This window comes from Protomyctophum parallelum, assembly GCF_964188405.1.
Source record: "Protomyctophum parallelum genome assembly, chromosome: 19".
Lineage (NCBI taxonomy): Eukaryota > Metazoa > Chordata > Actinopteri > Myctophiformes > Myctophidae > Protomyctophum > Protomyctophum parallelum.
The window spans coordinates 28,271,070-28,297,908 of record NC_139717.1 but is presented as its reverse complement, the minus strand read 5'-3'; the positions used below and the strand labels follow the sequence as shown (position 1 = coordinate 28,297,908).

The window sequence follows — 26,839 nt, the reverse complement described above, 5'->3', positions numbered from 1 at the left end:
TTGACGCCAGCAACCATAGGCATGTGGAACATAAACGATCTACAAGCTCACAAGGTGTTGCGGAGGCGACGCGTTCCGTGCTTGCAGATCAGCTATTTTCACCATGCAACGTGTCGTACGGCGAAGCATAAGTCAGGCTCAGGCTCACTTTGTTTTTAGCCGAGCCGATGTACACAGACACACATGGCTCCTCTTGCATAATAAACAGTAAGAGCCGATTCATACTGCTATTTTACAGAGTTTTTATCACGTACAGTAAAGTAAGAAGTCTTAAGGCAATGTTGGCGGCAGTGCATCAGAGGTAGAGTGGGAACCAGAAGGTTCCCAGTTCAATCCCGGGCTCCCCCAGAGTTAAGGTGGTTGCACACCGGCCGCGTTTTTCGGAAAATCGATGGAGAAACGCAGAAAAAGGTGCTCGGTGTGTGGGGAGTCGGGACCTTTAGTGTCCTTGAGCAAAACACTGAACCCCTAATTGCTCCTGATGAGCCGGTCTGTGCCTTCCATGGTTTCCTCCACCATCTGTGTATGAATGTGTGTGCGTCTGTGCAAATGGGTTATGGGTTGCACAATCTATGCAAAGCGCCTTGGATAAAGGCGCTATATAAATGCATTATTTACCATTTATTTATGAGGCAGAGCTGCACCTATTCGCTCCTGTGTCTTATCTCTCTGCTCTGAGTTGGGAAGCAGGTGTATGAGCAAATAGCAATATTGCAAGATGCTCTGATCAGGAAAAAGCTGCATTCTCTGCCCACTCATCCCTTGGACACTGAAAATCGCCACAAGGCTGCTGGTAATCTCTGCATGTTGGCATGGCTATTCAGTATTCAGATGGAATCAGCAGGGAGAATTCCTGTTTTTCCTGGCACCCAACGGTGAAATATTGCAGGCTGTTTTTCTCAGGCTGCTAGTATCGAGAATAGATTGGGTAGTATTTCTGTGACACTTATTTGAAACGTGTAATTTCTATTTATTTTTATTTTTATTTTGACATGCCTGAAGAAAATGTATAATTAAAATGTAACAATATACAGTACTTCTGAGAAAAGTATTGTCAAATTTGAAAAAATATACAAAAATTACCTTTTTGTTAGGGTTAGGTTGCAAATCATCCATGTTCCCCAAGGACATTCTGGGCGACTTATAAAATATACCCAGTTGGTTTCACTTCGCCTGACAAGAGTTTGACATCCAGCTGAGTGACATGCAGCATCAGTGGCATAAATCCAGGGGGTGCAGAGGATGCAACTGGCTGCACCTGGAGGCTGCAGGAGCCCCACAGCCAATTACAGTCTTCGTTTTTGCAACATAGATTATATGTTTCACTGTATTAATGCACAGTTCAAAATGTAATCTTAGTGGTCCAAATTCAGTTAATATTCAGGTGATCTTGTTTAGAGCATATAGTGCTACATGTCATCTTGTCATTCATTGCAGGCAATGTCTGAGAAGTGTAATAACTTCAATATTTTGCTAATATAAAATGCAGGTATTTTATTTTGACTTTTTTATGATGGTAGTTTTGGAGGTATTTTGTATTTTATGACGCCATACTGCATTCTTATGTATTTCTGCCCATCCCTGCTTGTTGTATCAGACAGCATGTCACACCAGGGTGTGTTCTAAACGGGCATAGTACCAGTAGCCCAATTAATAATACTTTCACCCCAGCACAGAATTTCTGGCTGATCAAGTAAGCTCTGCTCTCCTGCTGCCAAGTTAAATTGTAGCTCAACCCGTCTATGTTGCTTTGGGTTTATCAAGCCTCTCTGATATGGTTTAGTTGTGTATTTGATAAGGCATGTTTGGCTCTCGGCATGTCTGGCGACATCCTCATGATAACTTGAGTGAAAAAGGAGACCGGTTGCCCTGGTAGGAAATGTATCAAGCCATGGTTTTAACTTTTGGCTGCTTTTGTGAGGACTTGCCTTGGAAATTGTGCCATTGTTTGAGTTGAGCCAACTTATGAAATTGTGTAACTTCTGTGCTGTAAATAAATTATAAATCTAATATCTGCTTATTGGTAATGAAACTCTTAAGAGCTTGTTTCTCTGACATTCCTAACATATGAAGATAAGCCCATTGTATGATAAAGTCCCATGTTCCAATAATTATTATTATTAGTGTTTAACAAACTCATTGGTTTACTAGGCAAAACATGAGTAACTTATTTGACTGATGATGATTGATGAACAATAGTTTATTTAACCTTTTGCATACCTGCTGATGCATATTACAATACTGTATATTTCATCCTACCTACTCTAGGATTGTGTTTGAGCAGGTGTGGATTTGATGCTTTGGAGGCTAGTGTAGAGAAATGCAAAATGTGATTTAGTTATTTGCTGATGCATTTTATTCAGATTTTCACCATTGATGCTGATGCTACCAGGCTTTACCATTCTATGCATAGTTAAAATAGTGTAACAATATTAAGTAAACAATGTTAATATAGGCCTAGTGCCTACCGCTCACACACTGCAGCCTTTTAAATACAGCTTTTCTGTTCAGACAAATTGCTCTATCATCTATCCTATTCAGTTACTGAAATAACTTTATCCAAGCAACATAAAACATCCACTTCGACTAATATTTATTAGATTCAATTTCACAGGCATAGTGTTTTTGCAGGAGTTCTATTTTAAGTGATGAATGTAAATTTCACCATAGAATTATACTTTGACTCATGGGTTTCTGTGAATGTTTTTTTTGCAGGTTCCTCTCTGGAGAAGATCAAGGGCAGTTTGGAGTCTCTGGGAGAAGCTTTCATCGATATTCAGAACATGAGCACGACCCCAGCCCAGATGAAAGAGATTGACCTGTGACCCCACCATGCCCCCTCTGGACCGGCCCTCGAGGGGCACCGCTCCCCTTATTCAGACATAGATCTGGAGTACCGTATGACCTTGCTTTGGAGACCATACCGGCTTGTTTAGACTATGATGACACACTGTCGCAGCACTGGTGAGGCCAAACGACTACGCAGCACCCAGAGCAGTGTGAAGACAGTTTAAATCCCTAGATGACCTTTCCTCAAGGACAAGACGGCATTGTCCCAGAGCAGTGTGAAGACAGTTTAAATCCCTAGATGACCTTTCCTCAAGGACAAGACGGCATTGTTTAGCATCCCTTCAGCTTGTCGATGAGGCCGTGCCATGGCTCCTGCTGATCCCCGTAGGATGACAATGTTGGGAGCAGATTGAGCGAGTGGAAGATGCAGCGCAACGGCGGCGGGGTGGGGGCCGGCGGGCAGCCGTGGGTGCTGCGCCGCGTGCGCCTCACCTGGCTCAGCTTCATGCTCTTCTTCATCCTGGTCTTCTTTCCGCTCATCGCCCACTACTACCTCACCACCATCGATGAGGCGGGCGGCCCCGACAAGCGCGTCTTCGGCCCGCGCCCCGGCGGCGAGCTGTGCGAGGCCAAGCACGTGCAGGACCTTTGCCGCATCCGCGAGTCGGTAAGCGAGGAGCTGTTGCAGCTGGAGGCCAAGAGGCAGGAGCTGAACGGCGAGATTGCGCGGCTCAACCTGCGCATCGAGGCCTGCAAGCGCAGCATCGACAGCGCCAAGCAGGACCTACTGCAGCTAAAGAACGTCATCAGCCAGACGGAGCACTCCTACAAGGAGCTGATGGCGCAAAACCAGCCCAAGCTCTCGCTGCCCGTCAGGCTGCTACCAGACAAGGACGACCCTGGGCTGCCCCCGCCCAAGTCTGCCCGCTCCTGCCGTCTTCGCTCCTGCTTTGACTATGCCCGCTGCCCACTGACCTCTGGGTTCCCAGTGTATGTCTATGACACGGCCTCCTATCCCTGGGGGGAACACATTGACCCGCTTGTCAGGCAGGCCTTCACAGCGGCAGTAAAGAGTAACATTTATATAACTGATAACCCCAGCGTTGCATGTCTGTACATGGTGCTGGTTGGGGAGCTACAGGAGTTCCCCTCCACTCCGCTCCCATCTCCTTCTGACCTGGAAAAGCAGCTGAAGGCTCTTCCCTACTGGAGGTCTGATGGCCACAACCATCTGCTAGTGCACCTATCCAGAAAGTCTATGACACAAAACTTCCTGTACAATGTAAGCACGGGACGTGCAGCGGTGGCTCAGTCTACCTTCCTGGAGCAGCAGTACCGCGAGGGCTTTGACCTGGTTGTGTCCCCGCTGGTCCATGCCCTCTCGGAGCCCAATTTCTTGGAGGTGCCCCCACAGGTTCCCGTTAAGAGGAAATACCTGTTCACCTTCCAGGGGGAGAGAGTGGAGTCACTGAGGAGCAGCCTGCAGGAAGCCCCACCTCAGTCGTTTGAGGAGGAGATGGAAGGGGACCCGCCAGCCGACTATGACGACCGCATCATCGGCACCCTAAAGGCGGTGCAGGACAGCCACCTGGACCAGGTGCTGGTGGAGTTCACCTGTAAGAACCCCCGGGCCAGTTTAGCCACAGAGTGGGCCCTGTGCGGGGAGAGAGAGGAGAGGTTGGAGGTTCTCAAGGCTTCCACGTTTGCCTTGGTGATCGCTCCAGGGGATGGACAGCTGGTGGCTTCAGCAGGATGTGGGATGAGGCTGTTCGAAGCCCTGGAAGTGGGCGCCCTCCCGGTGGTGCTGGGGGACCACTCCAGACTGCCGTACCATCACCTCATACGCTGGAGCGAGGCAGCTATTTTAGTCCCCAAGCCTCGTATCACAGAGCTCCACTTCCTGCTTCGTAGCCTATCAGACAATGACCTGTTGGCCATGAGACGGCAAGGCCGCTTTCTGTGGGAGACTTACTTCTCCACCTCGGAGAACGTCCTCAGCACAATACTGGCCAGCATCAGAACCAGCATCCAAGTTCCAGCCGCTCCCATCAGAGAAGAGCCTGCGCAGGAGATTCCCCACAAGGCCGGGAAGTTGGCAGGAACCGACGCCAACCTGGCTGACAACGGTGACCTGGACCTGGGTCCTGTGGAGACGGAGCCTCCGTATGCCTCACCGCGCTTCCTCCGCAATTTCACATACACAGCCGCAGACACCTACAGAGCGTGGAACCGTGCACCGGGCCCTTTCCACCTTTTCCCCCACACCCCTCTGGACCCGGTCCTGCCCTCCGAGGCCAAGTTCCTGGGCTCTGGTACGGGATTCAGGCCCATTGGTGGAGGCACGGGAGGCTCGGGGAAGGAGTTCCAGGCGGCTCTGGGAGGGAACGTGCCCCGGGAGCAGTTCACCGTGGTCATGCTGACGTACGAGAGAGAGGAGGTGCTGATGAACTCCCTGGAGAGGCTCAACGGGCTGCCGTACCTCAACAAGGTGGTGGTGGTTTGGAACTCCCCCAAGCCTCCCTCAGAAGACCTGTTGTGGCCAGACATCGGACTGCCTATTGTGGTGAGTGCTGCTGTTGTATACCAATTAGATGAGAACCGTATCTGGAGATCAGCAAGCATCCCCTGTTAATTTACAAGAGATATGTAGCAATTTGTTTTGCTGATGTTGGTGTCTACGTTCTTCAGCAAGAAATATAATCTTTAAAGCTCTGGCGCTCTCTTTAGCTCTGTCTCCCTGACAAATGCAAATAGAGCATCAGCTTTATGCTGCCATCTCAGAGGCAGTGCGTAGGTGTATTACATTCAGCTGATTGAATCGCGTTTCTGTTTGAACCTTTCATTTCAATGTCCAATTAAAGCAAGCTAAAAAAAAAGAGTTGGAACAACTACAATGCCCATTAAAATGTAAAGCTGTGATTTTAAATTTAGCCCAAGAAATCTAAACTTCAGTGGAGATAATTAGTTGTGACACATGAACTGGGGGTTGAGATCATTAATGACATCTTTGTGGATTTAATTAGTTAATTAGTTAATTAACGGTTACATACTATACCTGTGGTGGTTTATCTTTAGCATTCTCACTGCACTTTGTGATCAAGTAAGAAAGAGAAATGTATGTTTTTTGTTTTAAGAACTAATCTCCAATTTGATAGGCATCAGTAATAGTATCACTGCTGCGAAGGATTTTCCTTTTATCCATTTTACATGGTATTTTCACTAAAAGCTAATATATTGTGTCCGATTTTCAGCTGAAAAGAACTTTCTAAAGCATCTTAAGTACATTTTTGTGAAGATTTTAGCATTTCAGTCAAAAAATTGCAAAGACTCAGAAATGGCGATCTTTAACCATGTCATTACTTTCAAGAAAGGCTTAGTATACGTCATGCTGTGAGACGATGTCATTAACTAAGCACAGTAACAACTTTAGTAGATCCTGCATGTAGCTGCTCTGCACCGGTGAAAACCCAGTGACAACACCACGTGTTCCATCACCTCCCTCGTAGGTCGTACGCACAGAGAAGAACAGCCTGAACAACCGCTTCCTGCCCTGGGACGCCGTGGAGACCGAGGCCATCCTGTCCATCGATGATGACGCTCACCTCCGCCACGATGAGATCATGTTTGGCTTCAGGTCAGTGGTGGGGACAGACCGCTGATAGTGTGAGGGGTGATAGGCAGGCTTCAGGTCAGTGGTGGGGACAGACCGCTGATAGTGTGAGGGGTGATAGGCAGGCTTCAGGTCAGTGGTGGGGACAGACCGCTGATAGTGTGAGGGGTGATAGGCAAAGATTTCAGTCGCACTGGCATGCAAAGGAAATTGAGGCCCTATGCATTCCAGCGGCGGCGGCGGGCAACGGGAGCGTTCCTCCTCCGCTCTTTGTTGTTGATCAGCACTTTTTCAACACTACGACAAGCGATTACACCATTTTAAGGCGGATTTTCATGAAAAGGAATGATTATGTCGGGACGGTAGTTCTTCAAAGGTTAGTGGAAAAAACTAGGCAGTCAAATGGGGATTGCAATGTTTTTATCCCACAGCCAAACTGTTAAGATCGCATGAACCCCCCCCACCATTTTGCTGTAAGCAATTCCAAATTAGTGTGATTATTATCTCAGAGAGGCTAGAAGTATCCATCTCCCAGAGGTGGTTGTCCCTGGAAAGCCGTTTGTTCCACTAGTGCGGAGAAAAATGTGGTGTGACAGGATGTATGGAACTCCACTAGCCTTTAGAGACGCTCTCTGTAAAGAAAGGTAAATGGAGGAATGTAATAAATCAAATTCTGTAAATGGATCCTGAGAGGCAAACATTCCCCAGTCCCAATAATAGTGTTTGAAATTGGAAAAAAGCGATGCACCATCCTGTCTGTTTCCACTAAGCAGTCAACACAGTATTTTAAGAACAAAATAGGGCCGAGTCTTGTTTCTCAGACATACAGTAGGTCAGGAAGTTTACTGTACTTCACTGTGAAGTGACGTCAAGAATGGACACAGCGGTTAAGAGTTAAGACTTGTTATTCTTCCATTAGAAACGGGGTCTAAAAATAGAATCCAGAAGTCCTTTAACTTGTGAACACAAAGGCCATTACACCGTCAAGTCGTCTGTTGCACCCCCCACTCCCTTCGTCTCTTAGCTGTCTGACTTGCCACTGTTGCAGCAAGTCCAGGCAGGTGGAATGCAGCTCTGTGTGAGCGGGGTCATTTTGTCATGAATTATCTCCAACTCCCCCAGAATTATGCAGGAATGTTTCCTCTATCTCCACTCTCACTGCAGAATGGAAATTATACAGTGTCCATCTAAGTGTTGGGTATCAGATCGGCCTGATAAGAGGTCCCGAGGTGTGCGAGTGCTTTTTGAGTCTATTTCATGGGTAGGAATTTCAAGCATCTCATCTGATTTAAGAGAGGCTCTTGCCTTTTATTTTGTTCAGCAGCTTTCACAGTGCAGCTCTGCCTACGTGTAAATATGCATTAGCAGCTACTGGTATATTTTGCTCTCATAGGTCGTCGCACCGCTAGTGTGAATGACAAATAGAAATTAATAACCTACCAACCCATAAAAAGTGGCTACACCTACAGTCACAGCAAATGACTGTATCCATGGCCTATAGGAAAACGATCATCAATCGCCCACTCGGTCCAAAACCAGTGAACGATGTGGACTAGTGCTGAGTTTGCTGACTGCGCTCCTCTCTGTCTCTTGTGTTCCCCAGAGTGTGGCGTGAGGCCAGAGATCGCATCGTGGGTTTCCCGGGAAGGTTCCACGCCTGGGATGTCAACCACCAGTCCTGGTTATACAACTCAAACTACTCCTGTGAGCTTTCCATGGTGCTGACGGGAGCTGCCTTCTTCCACAAGGTCAGACTCATGACAACCTCCCCCCACCCCCGCACATCATAGCATTAATACTCTGAGGCGGATTCTACAAATGCCTGCTATATTATTCCATTTTCGTGTGTTTAAAATTATTAAACATTTTTCACAAAACACAAAAATAGCAGGTGTATGAGCTCGCAGTGTGGCACAAAGTAGTTAGCTGTGAGCTTGTATATCTGCATGCTATTTTTGAGTAGCCAACGCTAAAATCTAAAATGACACCAATGCTTTCACGCTTTTTAGTGGTTTTAAACAAATTGAGCCCATCGCCTTACCAAGCCTCATTCGTCATATTTTTGAGGGCCGCTAACCTAGAGTAGCAACCAAGTCTATGGACTTTCTAAGGTTTGTTTAGAGCATTTTATACAAACATTACCAGGTGTTATGGAGTTACAAAGAATTTCTCGCAAGTGTAATTTTTACAACATTTTTGAGTGGTGCAACCACTCCAAGGAACAGCAATGTCCGTGTTCACCCGCCTATGTGTTGGTTCACCCACCTATGTGACTGTGAGCACCATTACACTATTAGTACCAGTAGGTAAGTTGTGCCAGAAACAGAGAGTGAGATACTGTAGTGCTGCACTGTTGCCTGCTAATGAGAGTGAGAGAGAGGAGGCTTTCTATCTCTTGTGTTGCAACCACTTTCCCGTGGTGATTATTGTGACTCCCATTCACTCCCTCTTCCAGTACTACGCCTACCTGTACTCTTACGTGATGCCGCAGGCCATCAGGGACATGGTGGACGAGTACATCAACTGCGAGGACATCGCCATGAACTTCCTGGTGTCGCACATCACCCGCAAACCACCCATCAAGGTCAGTGTCGTCGGCAACAACATCCAGAAGGAGAGTGTGATTCTGGCCTCGCTCACTGCATCGCTAGGCGTTGTATCTCTCTCTCTCTCTCCGAGCTCTCGTGTTTTTTAGATTTCTATCCACTTAGCCTCACCATTACTCATACTGACACGTCCAATATTCTGTACAAATTATAAATCAAAACAGAGGATGGAATCGCTATGCCTGCGTTCTCTCCTTATATTTTCTATTGGTGGGATGTGCATTACCGTAGTGCATATTTATGGCCAGACAAATAATCATACCACTCAAGCCTAGGAAAGCAGCTGCGGTAGAAAGGCAGTTGCTGTCCGCTGTTTAACCCATTCTGGGCGGGAAGTTAGCTATTGAAAAATAGCACACCGAGTTGCGCGCTATGAGCTTGTAGGTCTGCTATATTTTTTTTTATCGTGAAAATGTGGCGACGTTATGTTTTTTGCTTCTGGGGAGGTCCCTGGAACTACATATTTTCAAATGGGGGTCGGCGGCCAAATACATATAATTTCTGGGGTCCTTGACATGAAATATTGAGAAACACTGATATAGAAACATGAGGTTTAAAAAAAATATATATATAATTTTTTTTAATTTTGACGTCAGGCCTAAATGGGTTAAGTATGATGTAGCACGCTGTTAATATTCGGTGGGGTTTCGGGGGAGTTAAGGATGTTTGATGGAGTCCGCTGTATGACAGCAGTTCCTTACCAGGAATAAGCCTTTTTAATATTATCCTAACGAGAGAGGAACTTATACTCATGTATAGGCTTGGGGCGCCACATGACGTCAGGGATGTTTGGTGGGGCATGTTGATTTTTGGGGGATTTCAGATTTTTGTGGGGAGCATGAATAAGACTAACATTAAAAGTCCATAGACTTGGCTGCCACTCCAGGCCCCTCAAACACTGGACTTGTGGTGGGGGAGGAAAGCTGGTGACAACAAAATCTTTATTCATCTGTTTATCTGACCAACAAAGGCAAGCTAATACATTAGCTACAGTGCTTATTATTATTATTCTTATTAGGAAATGAATAAATAAGTATTTCTGACACAGGTCACGTCTCGATGGACCTTCCGCTGTCCTGGCTGCCCCCAAGCCCTCTCACACGACGACTCGCACTTCCACGAGAGACACAAGTGCATCAACTTTTTTGTCAAGGTGTACGGCTACATGCCGCTGCTCTACACGCAGTTTCGCGTGGACTCTGTGCTCTTTAAGACTCGTTTACCCCACGATAAGACCAAGTGCTTCAAGTTCATCTAGTGTCCGGCCTCGGGCTCAGCAGCCCAGCATACTGTGCTGAGTCACGAGGCGGAGCGCATTTAAAGGCTGTACAGAGGAGCTCCTACTGATACTGCTGATATCGGTGGGCAGATTGTTAGATGGACAGAAGGGTGGACAGGCTGGCGGATAGATGAATGCACCGAATGGGCCGGGCAAGTTAAATGTGTGTTTGGGTGGGGGGTGGGGGGGTGGGGGCGTGGGGGTTGGGCTCGACCAAGGGATGGACATGTTAGAAGCTGTTGGCTGAGTGTAACTGGAAACCCTGGGTGTGGAAACTGACAGTACGGTTGCCAACAAGGATGCTACCCTACTTTTCCACCCCGTTTCTTGTCCGTCAGACATGTTCCATCAGCAACCACTATGGATCTCATTTTCACCACTTAACATGCCTGCTGAGAAGAGAGAGGCGTGCTTGTACACTACTTGGTAGCGACTTTCTAAGCCAGACTCTTGACTGATAACGGTTGCTGTCGGTTACTGGATGAGCGCCGCCACAATGGGGGCGGGGCATGGGAGCCGGCCGGGCCGACTTATTGACGAGAACATTTTATCATTGGGAGAACAAAAGTGTCAAAGGCAACTGGTCGCCATTGCACTCTTTTAGTTTTTTTAGTTGTTTTGGGGGTTTTTTGGGGAGGGGGGGGTCCATTTTACATTTACGATCTTGTACGAATCTTGTATATGAAACATGAGAGAAGCACTGACGGTCAGAAGTATTTTATTGAACAATATCTTTTTTTTATCAATGTTGTTTAAAATTGTAAATCTATGTGGAATGACCATGTTCCAGAAGCTCTGTCTTTGGGAGATCTGACATCAAATCAAGGAAACAGCACATTAGTATATCCACAAGTAGGCCCAAATATAACTTTAATATTAATATTAAGGGATCGAAAGTCACTTAATAGGTTACCATAAGCTCTCAAACCTCACGATGGAAGAAACACTATCAGACGCTTTTGTTTTATGGGCTACACTGTCAAGGAGTAAGTCAGTAAAAATTGTCTTTTCTTTTTTTGCTTTACACTATTATGTAATGCATTATGACCAATATGGATGCTTGACTGGAATAATATTGGTCATTGACCAGTTCTAGTATTCCCAATTGTAATGTTAATGAAATGCTTGTAAATATGGTTGTCACTTTCTGGCCAAGCCACAAAGTCTAAATTGTCTGCATCTTCAAAAGTCTTTAACGTTGGTTTTTTTTAAGAAATCTGTATTTAATGTTCCAGTTAGGCTTCCTGTCAGTTTTAAGACTTAAGGTTTGATTAATAATGTATTTTGTAGGTTACAATTATGAGTAGTTCAGTTTTGTAGCGGGGCCAGAAAGTAATAACCTACAAATAAAATATCAAGTCTTCAGTGTTGTAGGAACACACCCACCCACCCATCCTCCAGCTGCTATGGTCTTACACTTATTCTGACACCTGAACCTGCCAACTTCTAACAGAAAAGCCACCTTACCACTCTGTTGGTTTCACCATATTTCTGTTTTTACCATAATTAATGCTTGATGAATGTTTCTTTGCCAAATACTGTAGGTACGATATCTGCTGATGTGCAGCATAGTTTTGCAAGGTGCTCAATGTGAATTCTTGTTAAAGGGATGGCAGTCGGGTGTACTCGCCTCCATTTTGCATGGTACTTTACAAAGTGTCACGTCCGTACGAGTTCCATTTTCCAAGTTCCCCTCTTTAATGTCGTCTGTTGTTCCTTTTTAATTTGACCAGTGAGTGGATTTACTTCAACAAAACAAAAGATACTCAGCTGGTAACCGTGTTATCAGATGATAGGATTATTTTCTTTCCGCTTTTATATAAGGAAATCTCATGAGCCCATGGATTCTGTATATTTATTAAATATATTGTTAAAAAAAGAAGCTGAAGAAGCTCTTCTCAAGGAGAGTAACTTTTAAAATGGTAAACACACATGCAATAAAAATGAGTTGGGCCTTGGGGTGCATTATTGCAATGAGCAGCGCCATTGTACCATGACTGACCGTGACACCACTCATCAATAAATGAAGGTAAACCAGCGTGTGCCACTGACTGAATGCCTGAAAGCCACGTTATACTTTGTTGCACGCCAGTGTCGCACACCAAAAATAGCCAATCTACAAGCTCACAGCTTGACGTGAGCTTTTAGATCTGCCATTTGTGGCCCCTTGTATGAATTAGGCATATGGTGAAGTACTGCTATGGCCCTTACAGCACCATGCAGGGATGGAATCCTCCTGTAGGTGGCAGTAAGGCATGGTGTGTGTGTCAAACCCCTCAATCAAAATGTCACGAATTTGACCCCCTTCTGCAGAAGACTGAAGTGTCCTTGAGCAACCTTCTGAACAGTGGGCTGCCTCTTTATGGCATCCAAGTAGACGAGTCTCAGAGGAGCATTTCTTTTAAACAAATCAATTGCACTGTGCAATTAAGTGCCCCAAACATTTTTTATTTTATTTTCATTGTGTTTGTAACATGAACTCAAAAGCCAGCCGGGGCGTCTGTCGAGTCTAGCCTTGTCGACGTGCAATAACCCACCCTCCTATTTCTGTGTGCTTTTTATTGGAACTCAGGGGCCTCATTAATTACCTGCCTGACTACAAACCTGTCCCCGGGGCAGGAATGGGTCAGCTGGTGTCCCAGGCGGCTGTTTGGAATAATATCCTCCAATTCCTCCCCTCCATGTTATTTCCCCCTCCCGGGAACAGTGGCACAGCTGGTTTTCTACGGCTCGGAGCAGGAGAGGCCCCCCAGAGGGGACACCGTCACTCCGCTACGTAGGTATTAAGGAGTTGTGAAACTATGTGCTCCTGGAGTCTGTTCCAGAACTCTGGGAGCAGCTCCAGACACCTGCACAGTACCAGACTGAAAACCCATGACGGCGTCAAACGTACCATTGAAGGCCAGATGAATGGAAATAAACTCTCTACGTTGTTTAAAAACACTTTTGACTGGTGTCCTAATTAACTTGTCTGTCTGATGTGGGAATGGGAGAGCTGTGGGCCAGTCCCAGAGGGACACTTTAACCATGTTGAGGTAGATGCATGCTCGGTCACAGAAGCCCATGGGTTTTACTGAAGCAAAAAAAGAAAAAGTCATTGTCCCCATTTTTTTCTAGAATTGATAATTTATTAATACCCTCTTAATGAGGAGAAAGTAGATATTGGGTCTTTAAAAAAACCCAAAGATGAATGTTCCAAAAGTAAATTTCATTGTTCTTTCATAGACTTTGAAGTAATTTGTCAAATATTAATGGTTCGCCAATGTCTTTTGGTGTATGGTAGTGTATGTTATTTTTTTCAATTTCATATCTTTATTATTGCAACTTTCTTACAGATTATAACCACAATGTCTCATCTTCTTTTAAATAGGCTAATGTAAAAGCCACCTACCGGTATTTAAAATTAAAATATGTTAAAGAACAAATCTTAAAAAAGCTTATTTCGCTGCTTTTGAAACCAATCCTGCCATGCATCTATCTATATTGACAGCTAATTCTAATTATTTAATTCGATTTTTCTCCAGTTAAAGGAATGAATACTGGGACCTAATTAGAAAGGCAAATATTTGTTTGATCTTTCTTGAGTACAAAGTCATTTAATTTCTGGGTGATATAAATTGCCTGCAGTAGCCCTGACCCAGAGGCATTAGGTCAACTTTCATCACAGGCAGAGGGATAAAGATAAAGAATGTATCCCACACCCCTCAGGCGAGGGGGCTGGGGGGGCTGCTTTCATTCTGCTCTGACAAGGGTGTGGTACTACAGTATGTGATGTGATTTTTGTGGGCCTTTTCAGCACTGGGGTGGTTTGAACATGCAGCTCCTATATGTCTACTGGGAGATTACATGTCGGAGCGTGGCTTTCATTAGCACTGGGAGTGTATGCAGACTGTCAACAAATGACATCTATAATCTCCTCTCTGCTATCTATTGGATGCAAGCAACTGTGTACACATGCATTGACTTATACTGCTGGGATATTCTATGACGGTATTCTAATTGTATTTCTTTTTTCTTACCTGAATTTTTGTGTTCCTGATTACATCTCTCTGCGCTCCTCACTGAATGCTGTACCTGCATTGCACCGAGTAATTTGACAGCCGACAAGCAACATTACAGTCTGTCATCGCCCCTATACCTCAGAGACACAAATATGTTCCTTCTCAGCGGAAAGTCATGCATTCTGAAAGTTGTCCGAAGGCTGGGTGGTGAAATAGGCTTAGTCTTGATGGAACACACAGGACACTGAAGTTACTGTCGGTAGTGCCACACAAGTGCTGTGCTCAGCACAAAAACAACAGGCCCAGTGACCACTTAAACATGTTGTGTTATCTTATTTAAAATGATGACAAATGCATAGTGTTTTGTATGATATAAGACCATTATAAAAACAAACTAAATTGAGCCTGCATTTGTGTAACATGCCCTGTATGACCTACAGTATAAAGCCCCAAACATAAGAACATTAACCAATGCTGTAGGTAGGTACTGCATAATGCCACATGCATGCATGTAAACAGACTGAGCAAAGCATAGCGTGTCAGCATAATTGCAGCATGTTACAGGCCGTCTTGGTAACAAGTCTTTCAAATAGCTTTCCCATTGGCCATTGATGGCTACGTCTTGGTAGAGAAATGTCTGGTATGCTGGTGGAAGTCAGGTGAGGTCCAGGAGGAGTATTGCTTCTCCAGGACCTAGAGCTCTTCTTTGGTCCGAGATGAAGAAAACCAAAGGCATAAATTCCTGTCACTCAAGAGTCAACAGGCTATGAAAGTGTCGTATCGTCTCCTGTAAACAGTATCATGCAATTATTAGAAAAATACAATAACGGTCCCATTCTGTTCCTATACGCATGTCCAACAGATTTCATTTGATGGATCGACCACTCGGATTCAAAGAATGAAGCGGTCAGCCTCGTTTTTCTGTCAGTGATGGGCCTTAAATCTGCATGTCACACTTCATCCACTAATGCAGTCAATCTGCCCTGCCTTGGCTGGTTGACGGGTATTAAAGGATATTCAAACAATCTTTGGGGGTGAAGACCAGATATCTTTGCCAGTCCCCCCCCCCCCCCCCTTCCCCCACTTACTTGACAAACCAACACACAACCACACCACTACCAGCACCGGGCAGGCCGCGCACCGCACACACAAACACACCACCCCCTATGCCTTCTCTGGGGTGATTCTCAGCCACGGTGACCCCTATAGGTTAAATAATTTGGTGAATTCAGCATCCTTCCGTCGACTTCCTCTCGCCTCCTCGTTCTACGTGTCTGACAGTGTGTGCCAGTGGCAGACCTGCTGTCCCTCGGCCTCCTTCATCTCAGTCCAGTGGGCCTGCTGGTCCTCTCCCGTGCTGCTGTGCCCCAGGGAGACCCAGCCCAGCCTCTCCCGGGGCTTCAAGCTGCTCCGACAGCAGAACACGGACACTACCAGAGAGACCTCAGACAGCTGGAACAGCGCCACCTGGAACACGAAGCTCTCCTTGTAGGTGGGGTTGGGCTGGCCTCGGCACACGGCGGTCTTGCACTTGGACATCTCCTTCCCCTTGGAGTCCAGCATGGTCAGCTTGACGTAGGTGTCTGACCAGAGGTGTGAGAGAGACAGTTTGGTGTGAGTGAGACTGACATCTTGTGGCCGCATATTGGTAATGCAGGAGATAATGGCGCTCTCTGGGAATTTGTTAGTTTTTTTAGGGATGATCATTAGTCTAGAAATGTGTGGAGGATGCTTCTGAAACATTGTCAAAACACTACACTTTTTGACAACTGGGCTAGGTGTTGGACTGTTTTCTGTGATGAACAAACTCACAAAGAAAGGCATATTAGTTTCTTTCCAGCATTACCACAGATCATAATAAGTAATTACATGATCCGACATGAAGGTGGCCAAAGGGTCAGTGACAGCTGACTCACCTCTCATGATATAAAGCTGTCCTCCTACGAAGTGTTTTATACAACAAAACAGACCATCTGTGACACACAGCACAGCACACACAGAGATGGAAAGAGGAAAAAGTCAGAGAAGAAACAAGACGTGAAGACAAGACTCAGGTAGAGACACACAGGAAAAGTTTCCCAAGAAGAATATACAGAATGTAACATTCCCATATCTACACAGCAACATCCTGAACACTCATCTTGCTGCGTAGAACGGCTCATAATCAGTGGTGGAAAAAGTACTTGCATGTTTTACTTAAGAAAAAGTATCAATACTGCAATGTAGAAACAATTAGTCAAATGAATTAGTAAAAAATAAAATGTTATTGAGTAAAAGAACAAAGGTATTGGCATCAAAAAGTACTCATGTAGAATGTCCAAAGTTAAAGAAAGAAAAGACAATTGCAGGTCTACAAGCTCACAACGTGTCATGGAGTAGAAGTAAAAGTACTGAAAATTGTAAATACTCGAGTAAAGTAAAAGTACCTGAAAATTGTACCCATTCAGGACCCCTTTTGGTGTTTTAAGCATTATGTTGTACTTTAGCTATTGAAAAATAGCAGATCTACAAGCTCGTAGCGAGGCACCGAGTGCGGCGCTATGAGCTTGTAGATCTGCTATTTTGTAGAAAATGTGGCACAAATCTTTGAATATATATTCTTTCAGAGCGAATGTTTTTAACTCGAATCTTTGCTTTTTTTTTAGAATCGACCTCGGGTCTAAATGGGTACAGAACTTAGTCACTTTCCACCACTGCTCAGCATCCATTGTAGAAAGATCTTTGTTAGAACAAGGAAATAGCCAAAAGCCAAGGAACATCTGCAGAGGGAGCTTTGTACTCACTTGTAGGGCTGTGACTGTATGGAATCTGTATTACCGCATTGAAAAAAGCAACGTATCCCAATTGCTTATCGCTATGATAAGCTGTAACCTGCAGCTATGGATATGCAGCTGGATATGCCATATTTGGCATATCCAGATTTGGAACCAGATTGATTTATTGAGTGTAAACGGCAAAAAAAAAAAAGTTCAAGGTGGTTTGAAATGTGATTAAAATCTGGTTTCTAAAGATGTCTCTCAGTCTAGACGCTTTAGCCACTCACAGTGAATAACAAACTATCCTTTCAAGGATTTTGACCTATTCATTAACGTGTGAGTGGTAGCGTTATGGAAGACATTGAGAACAATAGCCCCTGGACAGAGGGAGATATTACCTTTCTGCTAGCACTTGGGGGGATGCCTCAGTATAGGCGAAGCTTGAAGGAATGTACAGGAACAAGACCATATTATATCAAGACATAGAAGGACATGGCTGTAGTGCCAGAGGGGGGAAAAACGAAATATAAGGAGACAAGAGATGGAAACAACAAAAGCGGGGCGGGACGAAATAGTTGCCCATTTTATGAGCTGATGGACATCATGCCATCGTTACCACAGCAACCAATGCAGATAGGTCGTCGACGGTGTCAGAATACACATATCCGGTTTGCTTTGATCACTTGTAAGTAACAGTGTGAACACAGGACAGTCGGTGCTAAACATCGTATTTGAGAAACAAAACAGATGTGCCTACAGTCTGAACAAAGACCATAGAGAAATTAGTTCTCTATAAGCACTTTCAATCTAACTCCAACTGTTTACTTTGTTGCTTCTGTTTCGCTTCTGCTTCTGAAGTAATATACTATGTAAAATGTAAGATACATTTTGTTTCTCCACAAGCCCTTGAACATAGGATTTAAGAGAGTCGATGATAATGATTAACGGTAAGCTATATGCAAGAAATAATAATGTAAGTATTTAGGACAGAAATTAACTCAGCCCCTGCACGTGGTTACTGTCCCATCCCCACTCACTTGTAGGTTTGTCAGAGGCCGTGGTTCTGAAGTGGCTTCCCTGGATGACCTCAGCAGACAGGCGACCCGTGGACGCGTTGTAGATGAGACCCAGGAAGATCTCTGGTAGGGAGTCTCCACTTGATCTGTAGGACAGTGCTCCTGCACTGCGAGACACACTCACCAGAGAGCCGCAGCCCTACCAAGACCAAACACCATGGAGGTTACTGTCCGTCATCTGCTTAAAGGATGTCTTCAGCCCCTTTCAACCTATCCTCACTAATGCTCATTATGGTAACAACATGGTCTACTACTCACTCTGTCTCAGTGGAGGGCTGTGGAGAGTTCATAAACCCACCTACCAGTGATATCATCGATGGGGAATCCATGCAAGCTAATAGAAACCGCAGACTTTCTATCCCTGGAAAGTTAACATATTATACGAAGCCATTGTTCTCTCATTAACACAAATCTAAAAAGGACCAATGACCAAGCATTTAACAAGCATCAGATATGTTTGGATAATAATTAAAGAGTCAGTATTAAAATATGAATACAGATGAATGTCATAACCAATGTTTGACCAAAGCCTCTCACCGTGAGCTCAGAACCTGGCTCCAGGGTGACTGGCAGCGCCATCTTGCCCTGCAAGTTGAGTTTGGTCAGGTAGAAGATCTTCTCCCCCAGGACCTTCTCCTTCTTCATGCGTCGGACACTGTAGAGACGGAAGCGCACGGCGTAGTCCCCCAGGGCCTCCTGCTCCACCCGCGAAAACTTGAAGGTCTCCGTGAAGACGGGACACGGACCCTTCTGGACCCCCGTCTTGGCTCGCTGTTTCTTGGTGGGCAGCAGCACCAGGTGCACCTGCCAGGCGATGTTGCCCGTCTGCTTGAGAGCAGGGATGTCCGTGGCTGCCGTGACGGTGACGGCCAACCACTGCTCGCCAGAGTCATACTCGAAGGCCACGTCCAGCGTGCCATACTTGGCCATGGGCTCCGGCTCGTAGGGAAGCATCGGACCAGAGCCGTCCTGAGAGAGGGAGAGCAGAGACAGATGAATTAAAGAGGGATAAATACACGAGTCACAAAGAGAGTGAGGTTGGAAAGAGTTAGGATAAGCATATTGCTGTGATTAAACAGATGGTCATGAGTCAGAGAGTCCTGCAGGTCAAATGTGTGAGCTCTAGATCAGCCTCATTCAAACATCGTCAGTTAAATAAGTCACAAACATTATGAATTGAGTAACACACACTTTCCAGTGATAATCTCTACTTTGTTGCACTTAGCCTATATTGTGTGGCCCTGTGTGTCAAGCAAAAGTAAACAAACCACAAGGTTTGCCAATACGTTTTGGCCGGGCCCTGACTTATATAAAGTCATGGGGGAGGAAGTAAGACAGCCCAAGGCTTGTTTTATGGGATAATGAGACGCAATAAACGTTAAATGCGTTAAATGACCTCTGCTCCCAGCACAGCGGTGCTGTCACTGGGTACGTCCTCCTCATATCCTTTGTTGAGGTAGCTCTCAGTGTCCTGGTCCACACTGGCCTCACTGGAGCCCTTGGAACGCTCTAGAGACGAGCCCCTCCTGACCGCCCGGCCCGAGCGGGAGCGTGGGACCCGCACCAAGGTGTCCTCGTCCTGATACGGGGGAGGCTGGAGCTCATTCAGAGAATGATCCCGCTTTATCCGCTGGATATTGTTAACTATCTCAACGAGAGAGAGAGAGAGAGAGAGAGAGAGAGACAGTAACACAATATGGTGGGTGTGGTGTTGTATGTTACTGGAGACTCACAGTATATGTTACAACATGAGAACTGTACTGGAAGGGTGTGTATACAATATACCGGTAAATATATACACACACAGAGGTATACACAGGTACATATATATATATATATCCCATCGATTCTGCACTATTTAGCAATATCTGGATGGCGCCATAAAAGGCTGCACAATCACATAGCACGACAACGGGGTGAGAGACAGAGAGACACGGAGAGACACCATCCTATATAAAGAATAAAATATACATGTATAAGTCTTCTGACATTTATCTTACCATTCCCACACAAATATACAGAAAAACATGGCATATTTTGGACATAGTTTGGATGGTGACTAATCATGATTAATTCATTTTTAAGATGTGATTAATCTGATTAACATTTTTATCGCCTTATAACATGTAATAACATACAGGCAATATTGAACATTGCTGTCACTCACCCTGTGCACTGGAGGCATCACTGCTGTAGCCCTCTGGGTCAGTACTGTGTTTGTGTCTGTTGTTCCACACAGACCCAGTGTTCTTGTGGACTGCTGCTGCGTCTGGTAGCTTCTCCTCCTCGCTCCCTGATGAGCCCCCCTCTGAGCAGGACACAAGGCAGTCACATTACAACATCGTATCACGGACAGTTAAACGTTTTATCAACGGTTTTTTTTAACACAGTTGACAGAGGTGAAGAAAGACGGGTCATTGGGTTGATTTTCGCACAACATTCGAGCGAGAACGTTCGGGAAAAAGTGTTTTGTTTTTGTTAAGTCCAGTCTGAAAGGTCAGCTGTTGGACATGAAGAGGTAAAGGAGAGCAGCAGTGAAAGAGAAGCAGCACACCGCTCTGACCTTTGCTGGATTTATTCTTTTTGCCTTTCTTGCTCTTCTTCTTTTTGTCTTTCTTCGACTTCTTTTTCTCTGTGTCTTTCTTCGACTTCTTTGCGTTGTCTTTCGCTGCCTTCAACGTTCAAGGTTCAACTTTATTGTCCCCGAGGGGAAATTTGTCTTGGGCACAAAGCTACACAGTTGCTTCCCATATAACATCAGTGGTGGAAGAGGTACACAGATTTCTTTTACTCAAGTACAATTAACAATACCATAATAAATCCTGTACACAATATAAGTATTCAATATATACTTACAGTACCAAACTTATAGTACTTACTATGTAGAGTGGCCCATTTTACAATCATGTGTTATTGGATTATAATTACAGTAGTAATGTTTTAATGTGTTTATCACTTTAACATGGCTGTTGGTACAGATTTGAATTGCTTTATGCGCTGCTGGGTAGCTTAACTTATAATAATAGGTCATCATTTAGCAATTAAAGTATGTGTTGTAGAAATATTCTAAAGTAACTATAGATATCAAATAACTGTTGTGAAGTAAAATGTACAATATTTTCCTCTAGGATGTATAGAGTAGAAGCATAAGGTATCATGAAATAGAAATACTCAAGCAAAGTAAAAGTACCACAAATAAAGAAAATGTTCTTAGTTAATTTCCACCACTGTGAGACATCTTAAACATGCTAATTTGATCATACATTCAACATTGACAACAGGATTGCTTGAAAAATAAACTGTAAGAATTAAAATGCAAAAGTTCTATGTTTTTTTATTGACTAATATCTACCGTATTACAGTAAAGTACACTTGACCTTCTTCTTTCCTGGAATTGTCTCCTTCGTTGGCGAGGGTGGCTTGACCTTTCCCTCTTTCTCTGCACTCGCCTGGTCGTTGTCCTTCTCTGGCGCCCCGGCCTTCACCGCGGGCCTGGGCGACGCTGGGGCGTCCTCGTCGCATGCGTCACTCTGCCGCTCCTCGGTGGTCTCCTCCTCTACCTGCGTGTCCCCCTCCCCACCGCCATCGTGTGCCTCCACAGCGCCGTCCTCCGGGTGCTCCGCGCCCTCCTCCTCCTCCTCCGGGTCGTCCTGGCCCGTCTCCTTGCGCCTCTGGGCCTCCTGGGCTTCCCTCTCCAGCTGCCGTTCTCTTTTCTCCCTCCTCTTCTCCTCGCGCTTCTCCTCCCACTCCCGCTGCTCCTGCTTCTTCCGCTCCTCCTCCTCCAACTCGGCCTCCGTCCTCTTCACCCTCCAGCCTCCGTTCCTCCACTCCCACTCCTGTTGGCTGGCGGAGCTCTCCGTGGCCTCCGTGGCCTCCTCCTGGGCGCTCTCAGCTGCGCTCTCAGCCTGGGCTTCCTCCGCCTTGCTAATGGCGGCCTTGCTGATGGTGGTGACCTGTTCAGACACCTGGTCGCTGACCGCCGACGTGGCATCGCTGACGGCATTCGCCAGGTCGCCCACGCCACTGGTGACCGACTCAAGCATGGAGGAGATGTTGACAGAAGGGAGGCCTGGGAGGTTGCTCTGGAAGCTCTTGAAGAACGCCATGTCTCTGCCGTCGTCACTCCTCACGCCGCTACAGATTAGCTCAACACAGGCACTGAACACGGATGAATTTGTAATTATGAATGTTTGTCACAGCCGTGTGTGTGTGTGTGTGTGTGTGTGTGTGTGTGTGTGTGTGTGTGTGTGTGTGTGTGTGTGTGTGTGTGTGTGTGTGTGTGTGTGTGTGTGTGTGTGTGTGTGTGTGTGTGTGTGTGTGTGTGTGTGTGTGTGTCCTGTATTCTAACCTTGTAATCTATACATGACATAATAACATTATGTACTGACCTTATATGACCCCATGCATGTATCCCATAGTGTTTGTTGAATATTCAAACTGTGATCAAGATAAACAGGAGTACTGTCTTACTCATAAAATGTAAGCTTGAACAGTGTGGACAAGGTGTAAAGTTACACGTGTAGAGACAAGCCTTCACTACAAGCAATGGTGAACTCAGTCAAGTTAAATTATAATAAGATTGAGTGTGATACAAAGTCTATGAAGTCTAGAATAATAATAATAAAAATTCATGGAACATTCTTGTTGACCATTATGCAAATATAATGATATTCTGACATTTTGGCTACTCATTTGAAACATTAGGGGATAAATCCTTTCGAATCCTTTCATCATTTGGCCTACAGTAACAAAACAAAACAAAAACACTTTGTGAGAATTATTAGCTACACTGCTTTACATTTTAAAACAAAGTAAACATCTTGTGCCAAGATTGCAATCTAATTTGTAGCACCCATTCATTTGACTGAGTGCTGCTAACAGTGAAGGTGGTTTTCAGTCAAAGCTCTATAGCGTAGAGATGTTCAGCCCGTACTGTATGTAACAACAATCTAACAATCTACTCCTTTTAATGTAATTATTATCATATTTAACTTTTATTTTTAACTGAATTTAGCTTAAGGGGCTTCTTAAACTTTTTTTAAACCGAGTCCTATCGTTCTATTGTAAGAAGGATATATGTGCAAATCTGACATAACACTGTATTGTGTCTTGGCAGCCCCCAAACACAGAATTTAGGATTCTTGATATTTGTACTTCAAAAGGCTGTGTGTAAATGTGCCTAGACAAGTCAAATCCCTTGTATGGGTGAAAATACTGGGCCAATAAATGGATTCAGATTCAGACTAAAATAAACAGATTCTGATTGTGATTGCGTCTTTACCTGGCTGCTCCTTATGGCCATGGAGACGAGACAGATCACTGGTGCTCTCCACAGACAGTTTGTTGCTGAAGTAAAGAAAACAGAGAGCCATCAGCGCCATGAAGACGGTGAGAGAGGACAGGACGCCGAGGAGCTCGGGTGAGACTGAAGAGAAGGATAGAGAGAAGAAGAAGAAGGGAGATGACAGTGAATATGATGGCTTTCATCATAGAAGAGAAAGAAAAAGGAAATCTGATTGTGTGTGTGTGTGCGCGTGCGTGCGTGATGTTACTTTATAATTATTTTGCTAATATTGAAATAAAACAATTATCCTATATTTGGGGAATAGAATTAGATGGGCCTATCCTGTAACACAAACATTGCTAGGTTCTTTCCTTCTTGTTCTTGTTCCACTTCAAAGACATAACCGATATAATCTACAGCCCTCTAAGTAGGCCAGCAATACTTCATGTAAATATGCAGCCCAGCATTGCTGATGATCTATTTTTATTAGAGTCGCAGAGGACCTGTGGGCTATCTAACTGCAATGCAAGACAATGGAATCAGCAAGACCGTGTTAAGATGACAGAGTAGGCCTACAGATCAGAGCAGGTGAACCAACCACACGACAACCACAGGGAAACTTGAAACTACCAGCCACAGTGGTCAGTAGGATACCGTTAAAATGTTACCTCATGCGACATTACTTTCACCAGCCATGCAAGTCCCTAAAATATGGTGTGAAAAAGTATAGCTGCAGCTACAATTAGCAGCATTAATGTTGTTAGGTCGTAATTTTCCCCCATCCTACAAATAGATGTGAACTTAACCGTTATTATAGGTCATTGGTGGACCATTGGTATGTCAGGTTGCAACAAATCCAGAATGGATAATGTACTTTATCTAGCCTGCCCTTGCTGAATATAGCCTGAATTTATTCTTGAGGACAGGCTGTTCTCGCCACATTAACATGTAGAGAAGACAGCCAGAGTTCAACAACTAGAGCTGTCTGCTGCACAACGATAAAAAAGATGAATGCAGATGTGCAGATATGCAGAAGCTTACCCAATCTCTGCATGACCGTCCTTTTTTATAGATCTCCATTCCCCAAAAAAACACACGTGCAGAGAATACACTATTAGAACATTACCAGGTATATAACTCCATCATAGGGGAAGAAAAAACAAAAAAAAAGTGCTAACTTGGCCTGTAATAAATCCCTTCTGTGCTTAATCCAATCCAGAGGTTCAACAGATACAACTATGGTTATACCTTTCAACTCTCACAGGTGACAGCTCCGACGAATGAGCCAATGGGGGCCTATAGCCCATAGCCTCCTGTCCAAATAAGTACTGTGTATACCTTATGACCCTGTTTTCCCAAAAGTAGGTGACAACTCATGCAGTGGCCCATGGCCCTGTTCTGTACTTGTCAACTGCACATGAATAATGTAGGTATCTTTGGTAAGTGGATCCCTCCCTCGGTGCACACCATCGAGGGGAACAGCAGCTAGCCTGCCTTTCAGAGCCTATCCTCGCTGCCTAGCAACTCACTGAGGATTAGTGGTGGTGACCCGTGAAGTCACATTGATTCATAACAACCACATTCACATAGGCTCAGTGTCCTAAGATGTGTGTCGAAACTAAAGACTCCAAACAGCAGACCAGGTCAGCTTCTACTATCTCTGTCTTCACTTTCTCTCTATCTTTCTCCATCACTCTCTCTCTCTCTCTCTCTCTCTCTCTCACACACACACACTCTTTTTTCACTCCTACTATTCTGTGTGTGCGTGCGTGTGTGTGTGTGTATTTATATATAATGCTGACAAATAGGCTGACAAATACAGTAAGAAGCAAAACCAGGTAATAATAACCATGATAAGTTGATCAAACTGACTGCTTGACCACTGACTCTGAAAACAGCATATTAATTATTCACTATGTAAACGTCTTATTTCAAATTAACGTCTCTCCATATATATAACCATAGGCCTAGTCATGTTTCAGCCATCTTTCCACTCCGGCCTGCTGGGACACTAATGGGGAGAACACTGTGAACTATGTAGTGATATATTCTATTTCATGACAGCATTCTTTTGACCAAAGTCTATTGAAGTCACCAAGAGTGTCTAAAGCATGTTTAGTTAAAACATAGGTGTGTAATCTTAAAGTCTTGCTTACATATGAACCCTATGGCTTACAGTATCTGAAACAAAACCCCATACTCTGAATAAATCATGACCACGCTGCTGCAGCCCTCCTCTTGGCAAAGTGTACTAAAACTTGATATGGCATGCATAATTCACACTCAGACATTGCATTTTCTGAAGTCAATAACCATAGAAACACTGTCTGTGCTCAGTGTGCTGTACTTCAGTGGAGTGGCAAGGAACTAAGGATGGGGAATAAAGTGCTCTGGGAAGTAACCATGCTTAAGCTTTCAAATGGACAAGTGTACAGCCAAGTAAGTGGTCAGACAGACTAATGAATATGTGTATAACATGCACACATACTGTACACACACCTTACCTCGTCTGGCACAGATGAGCTCGTTCACGCCACAGCTCCTCCCCCCTCCTGAGGTAAAGGGGTGAAAGGTGAAGGGTCAGATGTATAACTCCATTGTTTCCTGTTCCGTGCAAGCATGTGTTCTGTCCCCGCAGAAGCCAGGGGATATGACAGATGCCAGCGCTGGCAGATGTCAACCTAATTAGCTTGAACCAACTGAGCACACTGACAATTCAAATGTTTATTTACTTTCCCAGGCAAGGTAGTGTTACATAATAAAGTATTATTTGATGAGACAGGTGCAGAGTAATTGAGTGTAGATTTCATGTGCATTTAGAACAAAACACTATATTTAGCACAAACCACTCTGTCCACACACAGGTGGAGGATAGCACCATGTGACTGACCAGTACACATACATTCATAATATACAAATTTCATGACTACAAATCTTTATTAATAGATCTATTAATAGATCTGCTATTTTCACTACCTTGGGTCACAGGCCTAAAGGTTTTGGAACCATGACCAGTTCTATACTCTTGCAGGGATCCTGGAGAAGGCCTGGGAGTATGCATATCCGGTCTACATGTGTTTTGTGGATTTGGAGAAGGCATATGACCCGGTCCCCCAGGAGGTTGTGTGGGAGGTGCTGCAGGAGTATGGGGTGTCGAGGGACATACAATCTCTGTACTCCCAAAGCGAGGGCTGTGTCCGTGTGCTCGGGAGTAAATCGGAATACAAGCGGCCGGAATAAGTTTTCTTCGACGGGTGGCTGGCATCTCCCTTAGAGAGAACCTTTTCTGCGTACTCCTCCTTGCTCCTGTACTATCAGTAAAAGCATAAAAATCCCCCCCCCAAAAAAACAATATGTATAACAAATCATGATTCATGACACGCACACACACGCACACACACTCACAAGCAGATCTACAAGCAGGTCTACAAGCGTCA

General features: G+C 44.8%; 2 protein-coding genes and 1 long non-coding RNA gene across 3 annotated transcripts; 2 read left to right on the top strand and 1 right to left on the bottom strand.

Annotated features, from left to right (window-relative positions):
* Positions 1-3,200: 3,200 nt before the first annotated feature.
* On the top strand, positions 3,201-10,445 carry extl3 (exostosin-like glycosyltransferase 3). Its single transcript, XM_083790781.1, has 5 exons — positions 3,201-5,353; positions 6,297-6,424; positions 8,004-8,148; positions 8,856-8,984; positions 10,055-10,445. The coding sequence occupies exons 1-5, from the start codon at positions 3,215-3,217 to the stop codon at positions 10,262-10,264; spliced, it is 2,751 nt and encodes a 916-aa protein (XP_083646907.1). The 5' UTR covers positions 3,201-3,214; the 3' UTR covers positions 10,265-10,445.
* Positions 10,446-10,499: 54 nt separating this feature from the next.
* On the top strand, positions 10,500-13,228 carry LOC310876742. Its single transcript, XR_014570767.1, has 2 exons — positions 10,500-12,527; positions 12,609-13,228. It is a non-coding gene; the product is annotated as an uncharacterized lncRNA (long non-coding RNA).
* Positions 13,229-15,548: 2,320 nt separating this feature from the next.
* syt14b (synaptotagmin XIVb) lies at positions 15,549-23,461 on the bottom strand. The gene is made up of 9 exons (XM_083790540.1): positions 23,400-23,461; positions 21,496-22,276; positions 20,682-20,790; positions 20,286-20,426; positions 19,515-19,762; positions 18,656-19,087; positions 18,080-18,257; positions 16,203-16,259; positions 15,549-15,869 (listed from the first exon to the last, which is right to left on the bottom strand). Exons 2-9 carry the CDS (start codon positions 22,222-22,224, stop codon positions 15,553-15,555), a joined length of 2,211 nt encoding a protein of 736 aa, XP_083646666.1. The 5' UTR covers positions 22,225-22,276; positions 23,400-23,461; the 3' UTR covers positions 15,549-15,552.
* Between the last annotated feature and the right edge of the window lie 3,378 nt (positions 23,462-26,839).

Bases quoted from the DNA above. Each gene is read 5' to 3' on its own strand.
- extl3 (XM_083790781.1), top strand. From the start codon at position 3,215: ATGCAGCGCAACGGCGGCGGGGTGGGGGCCGGCGGGCAGCCGTGGGTG. The intron at 5,354-6,296 runs GTGAGTGCTGCT...CCTCCCTCGTAG, and splicing joins ACATCGGACTGCCTATTGTG to GTCGTACGCACAGAGAAGAA. The intron at 8,985-10,054 runs GTCAGTGTCGTC...TTTCTGACACAG, and splicing joins CCCGCAAACCACCCATCAAG to GTCACGTCTCGATGGACCTT.
- syt14b (XM_083790540.1), bottom strand. From the start codon at position 22,224: ATGGCGTTCTTCAAGAGCTTCCAGAGCAACCTCCCAGGCCTCCCTTCT. The intron at 20,791-21,495 runs GTCAAGTGTACT...TGAACGTTGAAG, and splicing joins CAATTCCAGGAAAGAAGAAG to GCAGCGAAAGACAACGCAAA. The intron at 16,260-18,079 runs GTGAGTGGGGAT...TGTGTGTCACAG, and splicing joins GGCCTCTGACAAACCTACAA to ATGGTCTGTTTTGTTGTATA.